Here is a 22647-nt window from a genome sequence, read left to right as displayed (position 1 = left end):
AGGCGCTGCAAAAATACAAAACAAAAAGATGGCCTCCACCCCAAGGAGCTTATATCACTGTCTCCCTTCCCACCACGGATCTTCTGGCAACATCTGCTTCCTCCTGCTGCCAGTTCCCAACCACTCTTCAGCACCAGGAAAGGTTGGTTCAAGACAATCAGGCTGCTGTTACCTAGTATTGTAGAGGGGATGGGACCTATACAAGGGCAGACCCCCCTTAGGTTGTCCCAATTTAGTGAGGAAGGGCAAGCTAGATGGGAGCTGCCCCTAAAATTTAGGCACCATACATAGTTGCCCATGTAGCCTCCCCCTAATACTGGAGTGGGAGGTGGCAGGCATCAGCAACTGAGGCTAAGGCTGAAAAAGCCAAGTCAATTTCACACACAAAGTGAAGCTAGCAGCTGCAAGGAGTATAATGCTCCCTGCTCACGAAGGGCTAGGGAAATGGGAACGGGTCTTCTTTTGGCCAGATAAGGGAGAGAGAGGAAACAGGAGCTGGGTACCTGGTTGCAAAAACAGAGGGGAAATGCGGAGGGAGATGTAAGAGAAGAAATGTGTTCTTCAGCCTCTCAGTAAGCCACACTGAGGATGAGCATACTCAGACCATGTCCTCTGGGCTAACCACAGCACTCCACACTGCAGGCCACTCAGCCTCTTCCTCTCTCCCCCAGCTGCTCTGTGCAATCTCTTTCTCCCCAACTGTGCATTCACAGAATCACAGATGCTAGAGGTGGAAGAGACCTTTCAGCTCATTGAGACCATCTCTTTGCCAATACTGTCCACTCACCCCACCACCACTGATCAGCCCCACTGCCTCCTGCCCTATTCTCAGCCCCCGACTCCTCTCTTCTTTTCCTCATTTCCCCTGGTAAACTCCTCCTCACCACTGCACTTTACAGCTTCCCTTACTCCAGTCTGTTTCATCGGGGGGTCTGAGGATTCTATTTTTTGCTATCCATCTGGAAATACCCATTCTAAAGGGGCTCTGTCAGATCCGTTCAAGAGGAACACACATGCTTTTGCAAGTGCAAATCTTTGTGAAGGTTATGACCAAGATAAATGTTTGCATGATTATTTCTTTTATTTCCACTGGAAATGGTTTTTCATTGGGATCTAAACATTCCTGCTCTGATGGCGGCAGCCCCAACACTGCACTAGTGCAAGGGAGCCAGAAAGTGAAAATGGCTAGAAACAAAATTAAAACCAGCATTTGCGGGGGGTATTGTCAAAGGGCTGTTTCTGCCCTCTTAAAGGCCCTTTATGCCAGAAGAGCATCATAAAGGAGGCATTCATGTGAGTGAGAATTAGACCCAAGATCATCACCCAAAGGGCACAAGAAATATTAGATTAAAAAAAAATCCCTTGCAATTTATCAGTGTGATGTGTAATTAGTAGCAAGAATGGATGAGCTTTTTGGGTGTTTTAATAAATGCATATTTTGATTCCAACAGTGTGCCTTTAATTTTAAATGAAAACATTTATTTATTTTCTACACTCAAAAAACAATAACGCAAGAAAAAGAGAGTGGAAAAACCATTGGTAGAACAAGTCAGGCTGATAGGAAAGACACAGCCAAGAAATTGTGCCATGAAGGCAGGAACTTTAAAACATTTCTCAAAGTCAAAATCTGAAAGATAATCATATTGTTTAAAAGAACATTTTTCCTGTTCTGTAGATTTGTACATTACCGCAGCCCTTGCCATCTCCAGCTTTGTACTTTCTGCGCAACTCACTTTCCATTCCCTCAGATATGCTGACATCTCTTTAAAAAGTAACATTATTCACAACTGCACGGGAAATGTAGCTCAAGCTCCGAGTCATGCACAAGATTATTCTGAGCTTTGAAATGATACTAAATTTAAGCTGTAATTCCAAGCGGCTATAGAGAGACTGGCAATTTAATGGCTGCCTTTCCCCCCACTTTCCCCTCCCTTTTGCAACATCATCCCTTGTGTCAGCCCATCAGGACCCTTCAGAGTCTTAGCTGAATATTCAGATCAAATATCAGAATCAAATCAAGTTTTAATCAAGCATTCAAATCACTGGAGGCAGGCTCATTTGGCAGCCTCAAGAACTGAGCACCCACTGAAGTGTGAGGTTTACAGATGTGGTGCTGGAGCACTGATGCAACACAAACATGAAGGGCCCTGACACAGGAGACTACTAACTAAATAGTTCAGATCAACTTGGCCTTAGTACTTCTAACACAACACAAGAGACTCCAAACTTTGGGGCACAGAAGACTTCATAGGTAACATCCCAGGAGCCCAAGGCCTGCACCTAATTTACATATACATTAGTGGACCTCACCTGCTTGTCTGATACCAGATTCACTTCTTTTTCTGCTATGGGAGTGACTCCTTCTTATAGGTGATGGAGTCTTGCCCTCAAACTGTCCACCTCTGTAGCCTCACTGCCCCTCAGACGTTCTGATTGGTTAGCTGCTCTCCCTGGGTTAGGCAATTAGCAGAAAAGCCAAAAGGGGGCAGGGGGATAGTTCCCACACAGTACATACTGTATTAATAAGCTTGCTCCTGCAATTAGCTCTGACAGCAACCCCAGCAATACTGAAATGAAGAGTTTAATTTTCTGGAGAGTTAAACCCTTTTGTTCAACGTGAGGGAATGGAGCTTTTTCCACCTGGAAAACATTAAAAAATTGATATGATGAGGAAATATTTCATAGATTCATAGAAGTATAGGACTGGAAGGGGGACCTCAATGGGTCATCTAGTCCAGTCCCCTGCACTCAGGGCAAAAATATTATATATCATAAAAAGGTGGATGGGCTATACCAGGAATCAGAATTGGACTAGACAGACCAATTGTACATTCCTCCTATCATGGCTGTGGATATGGGGGAGACTGAGTGAATAGGAATAGGAACAAGTGTAGGATAGAATAGGAACAAATATATATCTGGTTTTAGGTAAGAGTCCTACACTTGTTCCTCCTATTCACTCAGAGTCTCCCCCATATCCACAGCCATGATAGGAGGAATGTACAATTGGGCTGTCTAGTCCAACTCTGATTCCTGGTATAGCCCACCCACCTTTTTATGAGATGGCATAAACCAATATCTGTATGGAGTAGAATTTTCAAAAGCACTTGGCATTGGTGCAACTCTGCTCCCTCAAGTCAATGAAGTTTTACTTTTAACTTCAATGGGAGCACAGTTAGGTCAATGATGGAAGCATATGAAAATTCCACCCATGAGTTCTGCAGTACTCAGCCATTCCAATCTCCATTGAAAGTAGCAGAATATTAATTCTCCACCGAAAGTTTGTTTTTATAACTAAACCTTCCCTCTCAAATATCATCGTGGTGCCTTAGCACTCAACATGACCGTATGTTTTTCTTTCTGGTCACCCTATCCTTTTGGGGCTCTCTGCTATCCCAAGGTTTGCTCAGACCATTGTTGACATTCCACATTTTTCCTTTCTTTCAAGCTAGAATCAGCCCAAAGATAGATGGATTTCCCCTCCCAGCCACAGCAAACCATTCAAATCTGTTGCACCCATGCTCTTCTCATGTCCATTCTTAGTGATGGGATAAAGGGATTTATCATTTACCCCACCTACCTCAGCAGGTCAGTTAAATATTGTGCAGAGTAACAAAGCTGTCAGCGAACATAGGCACAATGTTACTCCAGGATCAGTACTCAAAGTCTTTCATTTGTGAGGAAGACATAAATAAAAACAATTTCCAGAGCCAATGCACACATTCTCATTACCATTTTAAAGTGACAGGATGGGTTGTTTTAGAGGCAGATTCTGTGTCCAAATGTTCCCCTTCTCTCCTTTGTTTGGGATAAAATAGAAGTCATGGTTGGGTGGTTAAACAATTGATGTTACCCCCCACAAAGGAGAGAGGCTCTGAAGCAAAACATTCCTGATTCTGGTGTGCATAGGAAAAAACAGTCCTATAATTCATACATATGTAAAAAAATAAGTTGAGACAGATTGAAATTCCTATCTGTAATAGGCAGTCTGTAAGATATAAGGCACTCTTCCAGCCCTACCCATGCTAACAAACATTAAGCACTATCCGGCATGTGTTGGAATGATACATTTCCCCCCTCCCACTTTCCTTTCCTTGACAAGATTAGTTTCTCTGAGATGAAGGCAAATTGAAGAATGTGGCACTGATGCATATATTCCTGGGTCTATGATAAGCACAGACTGAATGCCCGCCATGCTGAATAGTGCCAAACATCTGCTAGGCTCATGGGAACTAGATTATGGGGTTTTGCTGTTTATTTTATTTTATTTTTCTTTGGGGAACTGAAATTAAGCCTCCAAACTTCATTCCACTTGTAGGCTAAGTACCTTAACTGCACTTCCTGTATTTCTGGTCATGAGTTTCAATGAACAAGGAAGAGGGACTTGACAGATCAGCCCAAATACCTTACATATCTGGAGATCTCAGCCTCTCTTGTGGACATCACTCTCAGGGCCAACCTTTTGCCAAGAGCCGTTAGAACAAAAGTAAAGATTATTTATATAGCAGGACTGCATTTTATTCATGGGCCAGATATAGCAGCTGTATTTCTGGCTGAGAAACTCACCATTCCCTTTCTGACTTCCCTCCCTAATGCAACAACCCATCCAAAGAGAAAGAAAGACACACCCTGGTTGCTGCACTGATAGGAATAAAGCAGTGGCTGTTTCTGCTTCTTGTACACCTATCTACCAGTACATGTGCTTCAGGGCTCTGATGACTAGCACTCTAGGCCCGCTCCCTTCCTGCCTTAAAGATTAGCTTCTGTTTCTCATGGGACACTACTGCTTCCCATTCAATGGTGTATAATCTAATCCAGCATGGACCCTGGTCTACAAACTCTAGCCTTGTCAAAGTAAGACTGTAGTTTGGAGAGTCACCGGTTCTAGGGCAGTCTAGAGTGCCTGCCAACTAAAAGGAGGCAGCAGGCACCAGGTGGTATAGCTGAAGTCTTAGTATGATAAACTGGTACGGTTGCCTGATATAGTCTGGGAATCAGTGCACATTGTGTTTTTAAAGCTGATGACACATGCTAAGGAAAGAATTCAAACGTACGGCCTCTGCTGACAGAGTGATTAAGTTGGCAGAATTTCATCTGGAGAAATCCCTATTCACTCCTCACCCCTATTCCTTCCTTAAATATATTCCATAACAGCTACCAGATGGCCCCTTTCACTGTGAACTTGTGCTCCTGTCTCTTTATGAGACAAGGTGTCCCACATTCCGTTCCTACAGCAAGCTGCAGGGAGGACATCTTCCTTTATTTTTGTCTTTATTCCTCAACAAGTAGAGTTGAAAGATCCACCTTTCCTTCTTGCTTGTCAGCGTGATCTCCTCCCCAGTGTTCGGCTCATCTCTTCAACCCCCTCTTATAGCAATAAAAAAGGAAAGTCCTTGGTGTTTCTCAGAAATCACACCAGCATTGATCAGCTGTCTGGCAGTGGCACCTGCTGCTAAGGATACAGATGTACAAGGTGAACGAAAAGGCATCTGTCTATACAGCAGACGGCATAGCCACAGATACATGATATTACATATTTCTCTTCCCATCTGGTAGACCATTTTTACTCAAGGTTGTACATTTTCAGAGAGGCTTAAAAAAAACCTTAAAATGTCTTCATAGAAATCTCATTAATGAAATGGGGAAATTGGATGGATTTGTTTGCATTTTAAATATAGAAAAGAGTTTCTGTCATTAATTTTGAATGGAAACATTACATTTAAAACAATGATAAATAAAACAGCATGAAAACAAAGTAATCTCATTTCTCTCAACAAACATTTTATAATGGTAAAATCTCTCTTTTGAGCAACATCCCAGCTGGGCTGCACTCAATATCTACATGTACCTTAAAATAAAAGGTGGCATGCATTAGGTTAGATAGATTTCAGCATGGCAGACTCTTCTGGGGAAAGCTTCATTTCAGCGAGGCAGATCCCAAGTTCAGAGGGAATTATAGCGAGACCCAAATGTAATGTCCAGGAAAGACTTCTGTGATTCTGTCCAGGATTTCGGAATTACTACAGTAAAAATGGCCACTTGAGAACCCACCCTACATTATATACAATACCCTGTACATGCTAAGTCAAGGCACTAATAAGATTGCTTTAGTCACTTCCACAAGGGCCACCTGGATGTATTCATTGAAGATGCTAGTTCTTTACCTTCATAGTGAGTTTTCCAGGAACTGAGACATACATTATCCAGCACAAATGGCCAGATTCTTGGTTCCTCATCTAGCTCTTTTGTGCTGCTCATGCTATACAAAGTAGTTGGAAAATTGCCCTAAAAATACAGCTAGGGAATCTCTTGCATAAGGTAATTTACAGGTGGCACAAATCTGGTGTGGGTGGTGTTGGGGGTAGGGAAAGGGAAGGAGGGAGCATGCCTGGAACAGGAGAGGAGGTAGCCAAAATGCCTTATGCTACAGCAATCCATAACCAGTGGGGCAGAACCAAGCAGGCCATGCCATTACAGCTGGCATAATTTAAAGTAGCCCATAGATTGCTCAAAGTTATGGAGGGGGCTGAAATGACTTTCTCTCAACCCTAGGATCAATGGAGTAGGAGGGTGGTTTAGAGCACACCATGGTTACAGCTCAAGATTTGGCCTAAAAAGTTTGGGACCTATTAACTGCAGCTCTTCCATCTTGTGCTGCAATTCTGTCAGTTCTCCAGATAAATAAGCTAAGTCTGAGGATCGGGTGGTGGGTGGTAGAAAGGAGTACTGGTGATTCAACAGATGTCACTCTTCCCTCTGAGTCAGTACTGAAGCACTGCATCAGCAGAGCATTACAACCCCATTGCCTTGGCCAAATTCAAACTCCGAAAATTATATTCTGCTTCCTTGCATTCCATCTGCATATTCACCTGAACAGGGTATTCTTCACTTCTTCCTCTAGACCAGGGGTGGGCAAACTATGGCCCGGGGGCTGCATCTGGCCCTCGAGCTCCCGCAGGGAATGGGGTCGCGGGCTTGCCCCACTCCGCATGTCCCGGGGCTTCCAGAAGCAGCAGCATGTCCCCCCTCCAGCTCCTATGCGTAGGTTCCCATTGGTTGGGAACCACAGCCAATAGGAGCTGCAGGGGCAGCACTTGTGGATAGGGCAGCACGCAGAGCCGCCTGGCCATGCCTCTGTGTAGGAGCTGGAAGGGGGACATGCCACTGCTTCCGGGAGCTGCTTGAGGTAAGCGCCGCCCAGATCCTGCACCCCTGACCCCCTCCTGTGCCCCAATCCCCTGACTCATCCCTGATCCCCCTCCCATCCTCCGAACCCCTCGGTCCGAGCCAGGAGCACTATCCTGCATCCCAAACCCCAGCCCCACCCCAGAGCCCGCACCCCCAGCTGGAGCCCTCACCCCCCCACACACCCCATCCGCCAATTTTGTGAGCATTCATGGCCTGCCATACAATTTCCATACCCAGATGTGGCCCTCAGGCCAAAAAGTTTGCCCACCCCTGCTCTAGACCTCAGCAGGATTCATAACAGGATTAGAAATGTATATGGATAATGAGAATATCCACAGTTACATTAGGAAGGATTTTAAAAATGTTTTTTAAGGAGGGATATAAACTCCCATCCTTTGAGGCATAAGCCAACCACTAATGAGTCAGGAAGAAACTTTCCCCATGAGCAGGCTATTCCATAATTGTCTATTTTGAGATTTCCTCTTAAGCAACTGGTATTGGTCAATGTCAGGGAGAAGGTACTGGATTAGATGGACCATTAGTCTGCTCTGGTATGGCAATTCCTGTATCCTGCCTATTGTCTACCTTTTTAAACAGCTGTTAGTAGTTCACCTCAAACATGCTTTTCACAGCTGGTTGAAGAGAATCTTTTCTGTAAAGTGCTTTGGGATCATTTGCAATGAAATGCACTACAGAAATGCATGTTGTTATTAAAGTAATGCTGCCCCATTGCCAGTATGCAATCTTCAATTTGAGAAAACTATGTTCACACTGTGGCTGACCCAGGACAGTTGTCTCCTACTGCACCCTGCTGATGGACTTCATCCTTTAGCTCAAGTGGTAGTGCCTTGTGCATTGAATTTAGAGGTCATAAGTTCAATCTCTGCTGACAAACCTAGCCAGTTGGTGTTATATATTTAATTGTTTACATTTGTTTGGTCTAATACCTTCTTATGTATGGTTCATTGTATATGGGAAACAAAATGGACCAACTACATGACAATTGCCCCCAATTCTCCGTCTAATAAAATGATCTTGGGGAAAGCCAAAAAATGTGGACATGTGGAAACTCTGTCTCTGTCTCACCTTGAGCACATATATTTGGCTAGTTGCATTTCATTGTCTTATCCTACAACTTCTCTGTAAAGATTTTATTTATCTTATTACCAGCTTTCTAGATTTATGATGCTCATGTTTCTGATTTTATGGGGCCTTTTATGATTGGAGCTTAAGTGATTATTGAGTATCCCATCTGAGAGGGTTCTGCGTGAACTTTTCACAAAGGGGCATCAACTTTCAATTCTGCTTGCAACTTAAATTTGAAATGTGATTGATTCACTCTGGCAAAATCACCACCATTATTAATTATTCACCCTCTCAAGAAAAGCTCATCTCCTGCAACTTAAAATTTCATTAACTCAACAGGCAGCAGGGAGAACTATCCAGGATGAGAAAAGGAACAGTCTGCTGCTTTTTAATATTAGCTGCTGGGCATCTCACCTTGGGATAAGGACCTCCACTTATTAGCTGTGCCAAGCCTTGCATTTAGAAATGTCCTGAGTATGCATCTCTCACATGATGGGCTTCTTAGCTCATGATCCATAACTGAGACTTGCTATTCTGCCGGGCTATGCTAGCTGGAAATAGCCTGGGAAGCACATGCTCTGGAATTCCCAGCGAGGATGGGAGAGCAATTGATGTCTCAGTTTGATACCATTTATCTTCTCATTTTAATTATTCTACTCCTGCTAGCAGCTGTTTCCATTATACTTCTAAGCTGAGGAAAAGAGAAGCACCAAGAATCCACTTCAGATGGGCACAGAAAACTCCCCAGTGTGGATTCCCCATGACTGCAGCAGGCAAAAAACTACCTAACACACTAGGGCCAGGAAGGCTCCTGCAGACGGCACATACACTTTGGAATATGGAGAAGGAGAATATCCTCCTCAAATAAGCTCCAGCTTCACCTCTCACCTTCAACTATCCACTTCCATTCCTAACAACCAATAGATTGACCCAAAAGGGTTGCCATAAAACCAGCAGATAATTATTCCCTATTCTTTTCAAGCATACTGTAGGATCCTTAACAAGAGATACAAGGCAGAAGTGTCCTTGACTGAATATATCTGAAAGATAGTGCCTACCTCCAACCTCTTCCCTTCTACTGACCCACATACCCCACTGCAGCATCAGCACTGAGAGCGTGAACACAAGTTCTGCTGTGGGGCTTCAACACCACTTCATCGCCATAGGACTAAGAAAGCTGGCCTCTGTTCAAAAATGCCTCATTTTACATGGCAACACGCAGGAGGGTCCCTTCCTCCTCCCCTCCCCAATTCACTCCCCCAAATAAAAAAAAAATCAGACCAAGGTTGCACACTACTTATTTCTAAATCTTGGAGTTCTCCGAGTCTCTCGAAACCCTAATAGAACATTTTAGGTCATCTCAAGCTGACGTGGAGTTTCTTGGAAAATACCCAATCACACAATATACACTATAGAAATTGACAGGGCCATGAGTCTGGATCTCAACCATCTCCAAAGTGCTTTTTTGAGGGCCTGGGGGTTGCTGAGAGGGCATTCAGAACCCATGGCACAGCTAAGGCTGATCTACAATACAGTTTTTCAGGATGATGAGGTTTGGATAGTTCAGATCAGCATCTGACCCGTTGGATGTATCTCTGAGCTCAACAAAACCTGTAGATGGTTTGCAGTTCTCTAATAGCTAACACAAAAAATGCACAGTAGCTGGGCCCATCACTCTGGTGCTTCATACGCATATATTTATTTTATCTGCAGTAGGCCAAATATATCACATTTAAACTGCAGTACACTGATATTTTCAACAGTGGTATTCACATATTTACACCAACAGTTTTGCCATGTCACTTCTTTAAAATATCCCTCCAACTGTTTTAGAGCATGACGACGACTAACCTAACCCACTAGGCAAAATTCAACTCCTAATGAACTTTTCAAAAGGGAAGCATATGGCTAGGCAGGACGCTGGGAGGCAGGATTACTGCATTCTATTCCTGTCCCTGTTACTGACTTCTTGTGACATTTAGCTACCTCATTTAGATTCCCTGTACCTCATTCTTCCCATCTGTAAAAGGGGAATAATAATAATAATATTTTATGTCTCTCTGAGCAGATCTGCCGATTCCGAAGTTGGACGTGGCCTGACAGTAAATGGGTCCGTAACAATAAGTTTGACAACTTCTGAGCAATTAGAGTTGGGATCTCCTGTATTTGCCACTACTGTATTTTCCTCTTGATTCAAATAAAAACAATTAGCTCCTCACAGTCCAAGATGCTTACTATTTTACATACAAAGGTACCTGAACTGCTTGCTGACCAGGTCCAAACAAAAGACTACGTACTGCAGTCGAACTACTTTAATTTTTAAAACTTTACTCCAAAAGGTCCCCGGAACCCAGGTTCTAGAGTAAAATGCTTTTCACATTAAAGTTTTTGCTTGTGAGAATTATCTTCCAGACATGCCCTCTCCCTCCACCCCCCATTACTTTTGCAAATCATCCTTACAAGTTGGGAGCTACAGATGAAAACAACATGATGCACCTGGAGTGTCAGAAGATCTCAGGAGAGGCAATGCACTAGGAAGGAATAAGTGAGACACAAAGAGCTGTGCGATGGTTGCTAAGGCCTCATCTACGCTACCGGGGTAAGTCGACCTAAGTTACACTACTTCAGCTATATGAATAACGTGACTGGAGTTGACATAGCTTAGGTCGACTTACTGCGGTGCCCTCACTGTGCTGCATCAACGAGAGATGCTCTCTTGTCGACTTACCTTACCTCTCTCGTTCCGGTGGAGTACCGGAGAGCACCCTGCCATCGATTTAGCAGGTCTTCACTAGACCCGCTAAATCGACCCCCGCTGCATCGATCGCAGCAGTGTCAATCCCCAGTGGGTGTAGACATGGCCTAAAATAGCACAGCACAGATGTACACAGCTCTGTTAAGGACAGGTGCTAGGACAGTATATGATAGGGCCACACACCAGTACCTTTTAGGGATGCCACCTGTCCAAATTTTCCCAGGATCATCCCTTTTTGGAGGCAACTGTCCTGTGAAATCTGTAAGGGCGCTCCGCACACACTGCCAGTGGTCCAGTTTTATGGGCTCAGGATCATCCTTGATGTCCCAGTTTTTTCTACCTCAAAGGTGGCAACCCTAGTTCCTCGGGCACCAGGATGGCACAGCATAGGGACACACAGCTGTTCTTGGATTGCAAGCATAGCTTAGGGCACCAATGAGTAGTGGAGGGGTGAACCAGATGTATCCAGGACTGTAGCAAACAGGAGGATACTGCACTGGCACGGTTGCACATGGCTGCAAGGCTAAGTGGGTAATGCACAGCTTTGCCCAAGGTGCAATGACAGCAGAGAACACATACACACAACTTGATGTACACATCATGCCAAGAAGTACAAAAAAAAATGGTAACTTCCTTTCTCAAGGTCCTACTAACAAGGGCCTAGGCGATATGTAAGGGTTAAACCTTCTCAGAGAAAACAGCTTTTAAAGGGGAAATGCTGGCCCTAAAAACTTGACAGCATCCTAATGGCCTTCTCAATGAACTTGCTTGGAGAACAAAATGATCCTTCCTGTGAAACAGTGTATTTAGTAGATAATTACTCTCTCTTTCAGACTAGTCAGATTTGGTATTGACCCACACGTACTCTATGCTTCACTGTAACAGAGTTCTAATCTTAAGACAAAGTGCATCCATGTGCTAGATAACATTTTTAAAATGTCTCACAGCAGAATGACTTAAAGAGAGCAATCATTATTTAAATATCTGTACATTCCAGGCAGGGATATGCATGTTGGAAAATTTCTGAAACACAAAACGAGAATTTATCCGAAGAACCAGGAACAATCCTGGGACAAACACTGTATTCTGATGGGGACTGAGTAGCCAAAAGTTGCAACCAAACCTCAAATCAATACATGACATCCTAGATCTCAGGCAGCTTTAATGTATACAACTACAGACCATTGACAGAATGAATTCACACAGTAGAACCACTTTTAAAAAATATCTCGCCCTCTCTTCAGCAAGAAATTTTGCATGGCTTGGCACATTTTTAATTATACAGGGTAAGACAATTAGATAAACTGCCAGAACCCAAGATATTAACATACGGTACCTTGTTGGGACTGTACAAGCAGCACAGGTCCCTCCCAAAATATTAGTGATGCCGGGGTCGGACTCATCCCAGCTAGCTGCTCCCCTCCTGCCTCCAGTTGCAGAGCTCTCACACTTGGTCTCACACAGACTGAGCATTGAGCCCTGATTCATGATTTCAGGCTCCAGTCATGGAATGCAGCCATTGAAAACTCAGAACTATTTTTACCCTTAACCAGCCGCAGCATTTCTGTCCTATAAAGATTTCTAAAGATAAAGCCTTACTCTAAGCACACACACAAACACAGATACACACCCTCCTAACTAACTAGGATCTAGGGCTGCCTGCAGTGTTTAATTTGTGCCAGGGCTTGCCAGATATGAGCCCCGGCACCTCTAGGCTTGGCAGTTCATAGTCCCAGCACCTCTGGGCTTGCTGCATCAGTTATGAATGTAAAAATATTGCTTGAGCCCCGGTACCTCTTTCATTACAAATTAAGGACTGGCTGCTTGGCATTTAATGTGGCTTTAAGCTGCACAGCTCCTATTAACAAGAAAAAGCAGTTCACAACCTGACATTATTGACAGCCCTCAGAAGTCAAGCGTTTGAGCTTAGTTGTCAAAATGAGAAATTCCTCAGCAATGCTTTACTTCAGGAGGTAAGATTAACTTGGGCAGGGACTGGCCATATTGTCTGTCTTGTACAGCACCAAACACGCTATCTGTATTTAACAGATATGTAACAACAACTTAGGCTGACCTTCGGACTCTAGTCGCAGATAAAAATCACTACATCTCTCAGCTCTGTTCTTACAAGAAAACCCAACCACGAGTCCCATACAAATCCTACAAAACTGACAGGGAATCTCAGCTTTCTTTGACTTTTTATCAAGGACTTTGCTAAGCGTATTGAACTGTCTCAAATTCATTGTCAGTATCCAATCACAGTCATACTATGTTACAAGAGCTAAATCATAAGATTATACTGGCCATTATGTCAAAGTTCAAAGGAATAAACATTAGCAGCTGGCACACATTGGGTGGTTCTTCCTCTTAAGGATTCCAGCCATGTATTTAAGAGAAAATAAAATTTCTCTGAGGCAGAGGGAAATACAGAACAAAACAAAAAGTAAACAAATACCTTGCTTACTGCATAATTTACTATAATCAAACCTGTGCACATGTACTTTAGTAGAGGACAGCATATAAATAAACAGAACTATAATAGAGTTTAAAAGAGAACTAGATAAATTCATGGAGGTTAAGTCCATTAATGGCTATTAGCCAGGATGGGTAAGGAATGGTGTCCCTAGCCTCTGTTTGTCAGAGGGTGGGGATGGATGGCAGGAGAGAGATCACTTGATCATTACCTGTTAGGTTCACTCCCTCTGGGGCACCTGGCATTGGCCACTGTCAGTAGACAAGATACTGGGCTGGATGGACCTTTGGTCTGACCCAGTATTGCCATTCTTATGTTCTTATGTTAACAATTGCATAACTGGACACATACAATGGGCCATATTCACTACTGGGAGCTCAATAACTCAAACCCTTGGTTGGCTCAGATCCTTTTAGGCAGTGGCAAAGATCTGTAAGCATTTATGAAGAACACACAGAACGTGTAAAGTGAGATCCAAAATTTTAGGACAATTGTCAGTTAAGATCAAATATTATTAAAATAATTATTATTTGTATTATGAAAGCTCTTGGAGACCCTAGTAAGAGGTCCAGACTCAGCTGTGACAGACACCATTCACACAGATAAGAAGCTGGTCCTCCCCCCAAAGAGTTTCTAATCTTATGAGGAAAGACAGCAGGCAGATACAACAAACAGAAAGGGGGAAGCACAAGTTACTGGGGAGGCAATTATGATTAGCATTAATAAGCAGCCATCACAAACTACCAGCTTCCGGGACAATTTTAGGTACCACAACCCTGACAGTGTCCCTTCAACAAGCAGCTGCAATTGACCTATAATGCCCTGTTGTAATGACATAAAATGCAATCCTGTGATACAATGATGTAGGCCTGATCCAATGTATTCAAGGTGCAACAGTGCAACCTTTGTAAGAAAAACAAAAAGGCACACAGGGACACCTCTTTTGGCTTTTCAGCAGAGTCCCTCGGGCACTGGATGCAATGTTTCTGCAGCACAGAAGGATGTGGCCCCTTTAAGTAAATCTGGTGCCGGAATTCTACCCCCTGCTGGCTGAGTGCATTCCGAATGTCGGTTAAGGAGCGACGGGTTGGTGTGGGGGAGAATGGGCATGCTGTGCCTGGGGAAAAGGAGCATGCTGCAGTTAGGTTCTGTGCATGAGAACATGAAACATACCTTCAGTGGGCCTATTATTTGACACCAATGACCTAGCGCTTGGCAAGGGCACTAAATACATAAAGGAATGATGTGAGGTTGTAATGTCTTGAAGCTCGAGCCACTTTAACCTAGTGTTGTGGGAAATAAAGTGGAAGCAATGCTGTTACTGTAAATGTCGCTCTCCATGAGGGAGTATTCCTAGTAAGCACACTCCTGCTATTTGTACAATGAGCTGACTCTCCAGCAGCTCTCTTTAAATTGCAATGAGCCACCAGAAACTCAGTGAGCTGCAGAAATCCAGAGGAGAATAAGACTGGCTAAAAAAATACAGTATGCAACTAGCATTACAGCAACTGCCACCTCTCTATCCTGTGAATTAGGAAGAAAAGGCTCCCGAGCATTCAAGCAATAATCACCTGCTGGTTCTGTTGATAGCACCAACAATGTCTCAAATTACTGACTTTCCACAATGAAGGGAAAGGTTAAGAGAGGCACTGAAAAAAATCTTATTTGTGCTCTGCGGCAACTTTTGGGTCTCAGTCGTAGTCTACTAAATAGACTGTAGCAAAGTTCAAGTAATAGGCTTGTCTAATTTGATCACTATGGGCCCGATGCAAAGTCCACTGAAAGTTAATGGATTTTGAATCAGACACCTGCTGTCTGTTTCACTGCTACCTTACTCCAGTTCTTCTTCCCTCAGCGTAACTCACTTTAAATCTATGGAGTATAAGTGGAGTAAGGCAGTGGTGAATTAGTCCCTAGATATTTAGGGATACCTAGGATGCCCAAGAACAGCAAGCATTTTTGTTTTAATTTGAGAAGTCTTTGCGACATTAGGCAATATGGCTAGATTAGTGGCTACATTGTGCATACATGCTGTGATCACCAGAGGAGACCTGTCCTCCAAGAGATGCAGAGGAATTGGAGTAGAAACTTCCTTCCCCCTCGGAATGGGTAATAGTTTAATGAAAGGATAATATGCCTAATCTTTATAATGAGAAGTCCATTTTACCTGCAGCACCTAAATTCTGAAACAAAGATGCTCAGTTTCTGTAGTAGTGTAGGAGCACAGAAAGATATCCTAAAATGGGGTTTATAACCAGATCTTCAGAGTCTCACTGACTTCATTGGTCATCCACGTGGACACAGTGGTCTATGCTAGCTGTTCCCAATACGGGATTGAGGCCTAACTTCTCACCCAAGACTGGGCATGTACAAAGCTATGCATCCAGACAGTCAACATCAGCTGGGCAGGGAAGGTGTTAAGGGAAAGCACTAAAGAACGTTCTATGTTAAGCAAGAAACAAACAAGGTACGTGAAAAGCAGTTTGCGCTGGAGAACATTTGTCCATCATGCTCTTCATGGTGAGAGATCAAGGGTATACCAGACTGGCTTTGGCTTTCTTGGGAATAGCTTGTCTGTTACAGCTGTACAAAGTCTGTTGACCTCTTTGTAAACTAAAGATTAAAAAAATAATTACACAGAAGTTAAAAGCAAATCTTTTCCCCCCTATAAATGTTATGCCTTACTGAAAGTAAAGTAGCAGCTTAGGAGTATTATTAAACAGTTATTATTCTGTTATTTACAGCCCAGTTGATCAAGAAATTGCATGTGATGCAATCACTAGACAGCAATGGTTTAGAAATAATATTTACAAAAAAGAAAAAATTAAACACCCAAATCCACACAACTGTTTCTTCCCCAAGCTTTTAAGTCTCAAAATAAAGAGGAAGAAATCCACAGATGTCATGCAGTAAGAATAATTACAGGGACTAGAGGAGATTTTAATACATCAAACAAAGATGGGAGGGTAAATGGAAGAACTAACAAAAGCAATTAGTAATATCAGGTGCCTAATTTGAGACAACTTAAAGGGGGATCTGGATTTCAGAAAATAATGACAGCCTTTTTAAGGTATCTTGAGTTGGGCACCCAAAAATCATTAGTTGCTTTTGAAAAATCTTGGCCTACATTTTTATGTAGAAAGGGACAGATATCATGAAACAATGTATCTTCTTTCCATGTCATTGTATAAGATCACACTCTTTTGAGAATCAGAGGGGTAGCCGTGTTAGTCTGAATCTGTAAAAAGCAACAGAGGGTCCTGTGGTACCTTTAAGACTAACAGAAGTATTGGGTGCCACAGGACCCTCTGTTGCTTTTTACTTTTTGAGACCAACATAAAGAAACAGGTAGAGAATTTGAGACTGGTTTACTAAATTTTAGTTTTTAATGTTCAATAAAAATTTCAACCCACAACAACATAATGCAAATGCCAAAACCCAGAAAGTTTTTCTACTGTTTTCCTTTATTGTTTAAGATGCATGGCAAAGGAGCTCCAGCTACAAAGGAGAGGTTGAAGGAAAAGATTTGATAGCTGCCGTAGTTCCCACAACTTCCTAACAGTGCTTAGAGGACACAGCACAGCCATCTCTCACAGGAATTGAAAAAAAAAGTGGAGGGGGAAAAAAACCAAACAGCACAGATTCCAAAACAGGAGCTTTATTCCATGCTTAGTCCCCAAGTTAACTGTTTTATAATCTCTCTGATCTTTGTCTGCACACAAATGTAAACACACACAGGTACCCATACACAGGCACTCATTTCCCCATGGGAAAGGTAGACTCAAGATCCAGTGCCCGCAACTAGTTGTCAACAGTGCCCATCAAAAAGACACATATTGAAGTGAGAAACATGAGAGAGAGAGCGCGTACATGCTATAATGGGGCAAATTTTCAAACAGACTCTGGGAGCCAGCTTCTGTATTATGGGCATGATCTCTGCCCACAAAGGTGCCACTATTGAGCCTAATTCTGCAAGGTGCTGAGTACCCTCTACTCTCATTCACTTCTTAGAGGCCTTGATTATTTGGAATTAGCCATGGTTCAGCAGTCAGTGGCCAGGAACTGGTGTAGCTTGCACCTATGCAGACCTACAGTGTAGACAAGACAAGGAAAGCCGCAATTTGCACGAACTGAACTTCAGTTTCAAAAAAGAGTGAGGGCAACCAGTGCAAATTGTGCCTTTTCTAGCCTATGCTTGTGGCTTGCACTGAAGCAGGTACACTGGGTGCTGGCCACCAATTGTTGAATCCCAAGCACAGACAAAACACACAACACTTCTCAGGAGATGCTTAAGTTCTTTGCAAGATTAGCTCATTAGTAATTAGTAGTGTTCTCTAATTTGTAACCACAAACCACTAGAGGTTTAACCATTGATAACTAATCTCGTAACATTATGGGCACAAATTGTTGTGTGCGCCAAATGTTGTCCATTAATGAAAATCTGGGGCAGTGTGTGTGTGGAGTTGTCACATATGAATATATTTGTTTGGCTGAAAACGTCTATAAAATTCCATGAAAAACAAAAACCTGAAAATCCTAGCATTAACGTCAAATCTGGAAATCCAAGCTCTGGAAATCCCAGAAGCTTAGGTTCAACACTCAACTCTAACACTGCTCCTGATGGGTTTGCCTTCAGTTCTGGTCTGTTTGTATCTGTGACAGAGTATAACCCCCCACCCCCTGTAGGCAAGAAGGGGTTAAAGAGCAGCTTTGGACTCGGGCAGCCCTGCCCCACCACAACTGTGAGGCATGTCAATCTTGGTGGAGGAGCCTTAAAGAAGCTGCTCAGTTCAAAAGGCCCAAGACAGACCTCTCACACTCAGCTCCCAGAGATGAGAACTGTAACAAGCCAAGCTAACTTAAGCTAACTATGAATATAGAATGGTAGGACCGATGACTGGAGGATCTGGGTAGGACAGAGAAACTGGAGCTGCTCCTTATTTCTATTAATTTCGCTTCTTTTTCTTTATTACCTTGTAGACTGTGGGTAGGTCTTCACTTACCGGAGGGTCCGGCGGCAGGCAATCGATGTTCTGGGATCGATTTATCGTGTCTGGTTAAGATGCGATAAATTGATCCCGGATCGATCCCGGAAGTGCTCGCCGTCGACACCGGTACTCCAGCTCGGCGAGAGGAATACACGGCATTGACGGGGGAGCCTCCGTGCCGCGTCTGGACCCGCGATAAGTTCGGACTAAGGTACTTCGAATTCAGCTACGTTATTAATGTAGCTGAATTTGCGTACCTTAGTCCGAAGTGGGGACTTAGTGGGGATCAGGCCTGTGACTAGGGGCTGGGCCCCAGGACAGAGTCCTGCTGAAAACATGAGCCTCCTGAGGAGAAAGTGGACACATTGTAGTTAAGTCACCCAGGGAAGGAGCAAGATCTCTAGCCAGACCCACCACAAGGGTCCCTGGGCTGAAACCCAGGGTAGAGAGAGGGACTGATTCCCTTACAGCCACACCCGCAGGACTAGCCAGAAGACTCCAGATACAAGGGGCCAGAAAGACTATTGGACCTGGGACTATTGGGTGAAAACCCTGGTATGACACTGGCAAGACAGACGCTAGCTCTTGCCCACGCTGCAATCATTAGCTAAGAACTGACAACCTTGTCACTGGAGACCAGATCAGGTCACCTCTATGTTAGTTTTGCTCAAAACAGGTATTAGTCTTATAAGGATGTATTTCATCTTTAGACTCTCTGAAATGCTTGTAAGTTGCTGCATGTATTAATCTCACTTGTAATGTCTGTATTCCGTGCTAGAAGGAAATAGGACAGTTCAGCTTTATAACTTTGAAAATGTTTGCTCTGAAGTTGTGAACTCAGGCATGGGAATCATCCCACCCCTGCACCCCTAAATCCAGTAGGACTATCAAAATCAGATGGGCCATCAAAGATAATCAAAATACAAAGGATTGGTTAACGGCCCTATCGCACCTGGGAAATGCTATGTGTAAGGACGATCATACTGTGGCCTGAATGAAGGAAATAAAACAAAGCCACAGGAAAATTTTCAATCTTTTTGGCTGTTTGAATTCTGAAGGGCCCCAGACTCTAAACTGAAGCCAGAGATCCCCAGCGGCTGACTCCTGGGTCTGCACTGAAAGACACTTTGAATTGACAGATCACCACAACTGTCGCTCTTGGGATTTAGATGGTCACTCATTTGCATGTTTGCTTGATTTAACCTATAAATAACTCTTATTTTTTCCTAGTTAATAAACCTTTAAGTTAGTTTATTACAAGATTGGCCACAGGTGTTGTCTTTGGTGTGAGATCTAAGATATAAATTTATCTGTGGTAAGCGACTGGTCTCTTGGGACTGGAAGCAACCTGAATATTTTGTGGTTTTTGGCGTAAATGACCATTTATCACTAATTTCAGCTTGCCTAAGTGGCAAGATAGACCGGTGAGCCTCAGGGGGCTGTCTGTGACTCCATAGTAAGACTCTTATAGTGATCCAGGAGATCACATTTGTTACTGGCTTGGTGAAATCTAATTATAGAACATACCACTAGTTTGGGGTGTCTGCCATGTTTTTGACAGTCTGCCATGAGGAAAGCACTCATGGTCGTGAGCCACTCCAGACAGTATGATGCCTGCAGACCAAAGGTGGACCTGGCTGGTAGGCCAAGCCAAAGTGGAATGACCAGCAGACCTGGTCAGCTGGACTGTAGAGCAGTGGTTCTCAACCAAGGGTACATCAACTCTAGATATTTGCCTAGTTTTATAACAGGCTAATAAAAAGCACTAGCAAAGTCAGTATAAACTAAAATTTCATAGACAATGATTTGTTTATACTGTTCTATATACTGTACACTGAAATGTAAGTACAATATTTATATTCCAATTGATTTATTTTATAATTATATGGTAAAAATGAAAAAGTCAGCAATTTTTCCAGTAGTGGTGTGCTGTGACACTTTTGTATTTTTATGTCTGATTTTCTAAGTCTTTAAGTGAGGTGAAACTTGGGGGTTCACAAGACAAATCAGAGTCTTGAAAGGGGGTTCAGTAGTCTGGAAAGGTTGAGAGCCACTGCTGTAGAGGACAAAGCCCTGCAACACCACATCTAACCATGAGGAGGGGGACCAATTGGTGAGTCCCTTTGTCACAGTATCATTACATATTATTTGTCGAAAAATGCAACATGCAACAATAACTGGAATTTCTTGTACAAACTCTAATTTCTCTCTAAGCTCCATGTTCTTTCCCAATCTGTTCCTGTCTCTCTCCTCTTTATCCCCTCCTTCTCCAACTACTCCCTTCCCTCTACCCCCATTCTTATTGCAAGTCCCCTGCATACAGGATTCATTCTTCTCTCTGCTCTGATTTGCTAATGTCATATTCAGTAAGGAAGATCTATTGGACTATCTGTTGGACACAGTGTTACCTGTGTGGGAAGAGGAAGTAAGATATCTGGGTTCCATACAGCGGCTCCAGCTCCCAAGAAGCTAATGCTGGTGCCTCCAGGTCAGCTCCAGGGCTGCATGAGGGCAGCTCACCAGAACAGGAAGGAGGACAGAAGGGGAGAATAGTGCCCGCAAATAATTTGGCACTGTGGGTAGCTGCCCACGATACCAAATGCCAGCCCTGTTCAAAATTTCTGGGTGTGGTTAGGCCTCCTAATTTACTCACTCATTATGCCCATGCCATATGCATTCTAATGTCACCTGTGGAACTGAGGGATGGCACCTGGACCCAAAAAATGTTTGTTTCTTCTGGCTCCTCCACCAGCAGCCTGTGGCCAGCCAGTGGAACGCAGCGGTATGTCATATTGTCTGCTTCTTAATGACTTCTTGTTCTTGTCAGGGTCCTCTGAGAGGCCCAAATCTCAAGGATCCTTCCTTAATCCTCCCATGGAGAATCCCCAAGTCAAAGTCACAGAGTACTTCAGGGGTTCGCAACCTTTCAGAAGTGGTGTGCCGAGTCTTCATTTATTCACTCTAATTTAAGGTTTCGCGTGCCAGTAATACATTTTAACGTTTTTAGAAGGTTTCTTTCTGTAAGTCTATATTATATAACTAAATTATTGTATGTAAAGTAAACAAGGTTTTCAAAATGTTTAAGAAGCGTTATTTAAAATTAAATTAAAATGCTGATCTTACGCCACCAGCCTGCTCAGCTCGCTGCCAGCCTGGGGTTCTGTTCACCTAGGCCAGAAGCGAGGTGAGCAGGGCCTGAGGCCGGGACCCCAGACCTGGGGGGGGTGTTTCAGGGGTCAGGGCTGGGGGAGGGGGTTCAGGGCAGAAGGCTGGGGTGTATGTGGGGGGGAGTTCAGGGATCAGGGCAGAGGGCTGGGGTGTGGGGGGGTGTAGGGCAGAAGGCTGGGTGTGGGTTCAAGGGTCAGGGCAAAGGGCTCAGGGTGTGTGTGGGGCGGTGCAGGGCAAAAGACTGGTGTGGGGGGGGTCAAGGGTCAGGGCAGAGGGCTGTGGGGGGTGCAGGGCAGAAGGCTGGGTGTGTGTTGGGTAGGGGGTTCAGGGCAGAGGGGTGCAGGGGGGTGCAGGGCAGAAGGCTGAGTGTGGGTGGAGGGGTCAGGGAGAGGGCTGGGGTGCTCCCAGCCCCCTGCCCTGAGCAGCTCACGGCAGGGGGCTGGAAGGGATATGCCCTGTTCCACCCCCTTCTCCCAGGCTCCGTCCCTACCTCTCTCTGCCTCCTCCACGGAACTGTGTGCATGCTGCCACTCTTCCCCCTCCCCCACACTAGGGCCATCAGCTGATTGGCGCAGGGACTGAGAGGTGGAGGGGCTGGAAAGCACCATGCTGGGGGAAGAAGCTTGGCTGCCGCAGAACCAAGCTTCTGCCTCTTGCCCCCGCAGAGGAGAGTGGTGGGCGGGGGGGGGGGGGGCGCGGCAGGGAGCTGCGTGCCACTCAAAATCGTGCCGTAGGTTGCCGAACCCTGGCAGCACCTTGGTTGTTAGTCTGAAATGGAAATTCATATCCATCTGTATTCATGGGGTTAAAATGGCAGCAACCTCCACCAAAAACATATGTATAAAGAAACCATAGTTTTTGAGAGAAATAAACCTCCTGTATTCCTATGTGAATGTAAAAATTCCCAGTCAGATCCCTTAGTAGATAAATGGGTAGGAATAGGAGGATTGTACACAACATCTACCAGACTGATATAGATATTCAGTGTT

General features: G+C 44.0%; 1 protein-coding gene across 16 annotated transcripts in view; it reads right to left on the bottom strand.

The window, feature by feature from the left end:
• Positions 1–22647, bottom strand: part of TSPAN4 (tetraspanin 4) — a 716150-nt gene that overhangs the window by 381525 nt on the left and 311978 nt on the right. Inside the window, exon 1 of one of the 16 annotated variants that reach the window (XM_005307286.5) lies at positions 12366–12464. The exons of the other annotated variants lie outside the window; for them this stretch is intronic. Coding sequence (XP_005307343.2) covers positions 12366–12432 — 67 coding nt within the window. The 5' untranslated portion in view covers positions 12433–12464. Of the gene's footprint in view, positions 1–12365; positions 12465–22647 lie in introns of those variants that run through there. 16 annotated transcript variants of the gene reach the window in all.

This window comes from Chrysemys picta, chromosome 4 (assembly GCF_011386835.1).
Source record: "Chrysemys picta bellii isolate R12L10 chromosome 4, ASM1138683v2, whole genome shotgun sequence".
Taxonomy (NCBI): Eukaryota; Metazoa; Chordata; order Testudines; family Emydidae; genus Chrysemys; species Chrysemys picta.
Note: the sequence above shows the minus strand (reverse complement) of the source record. Positions and strands in the feature narration are given on the sequence as shown.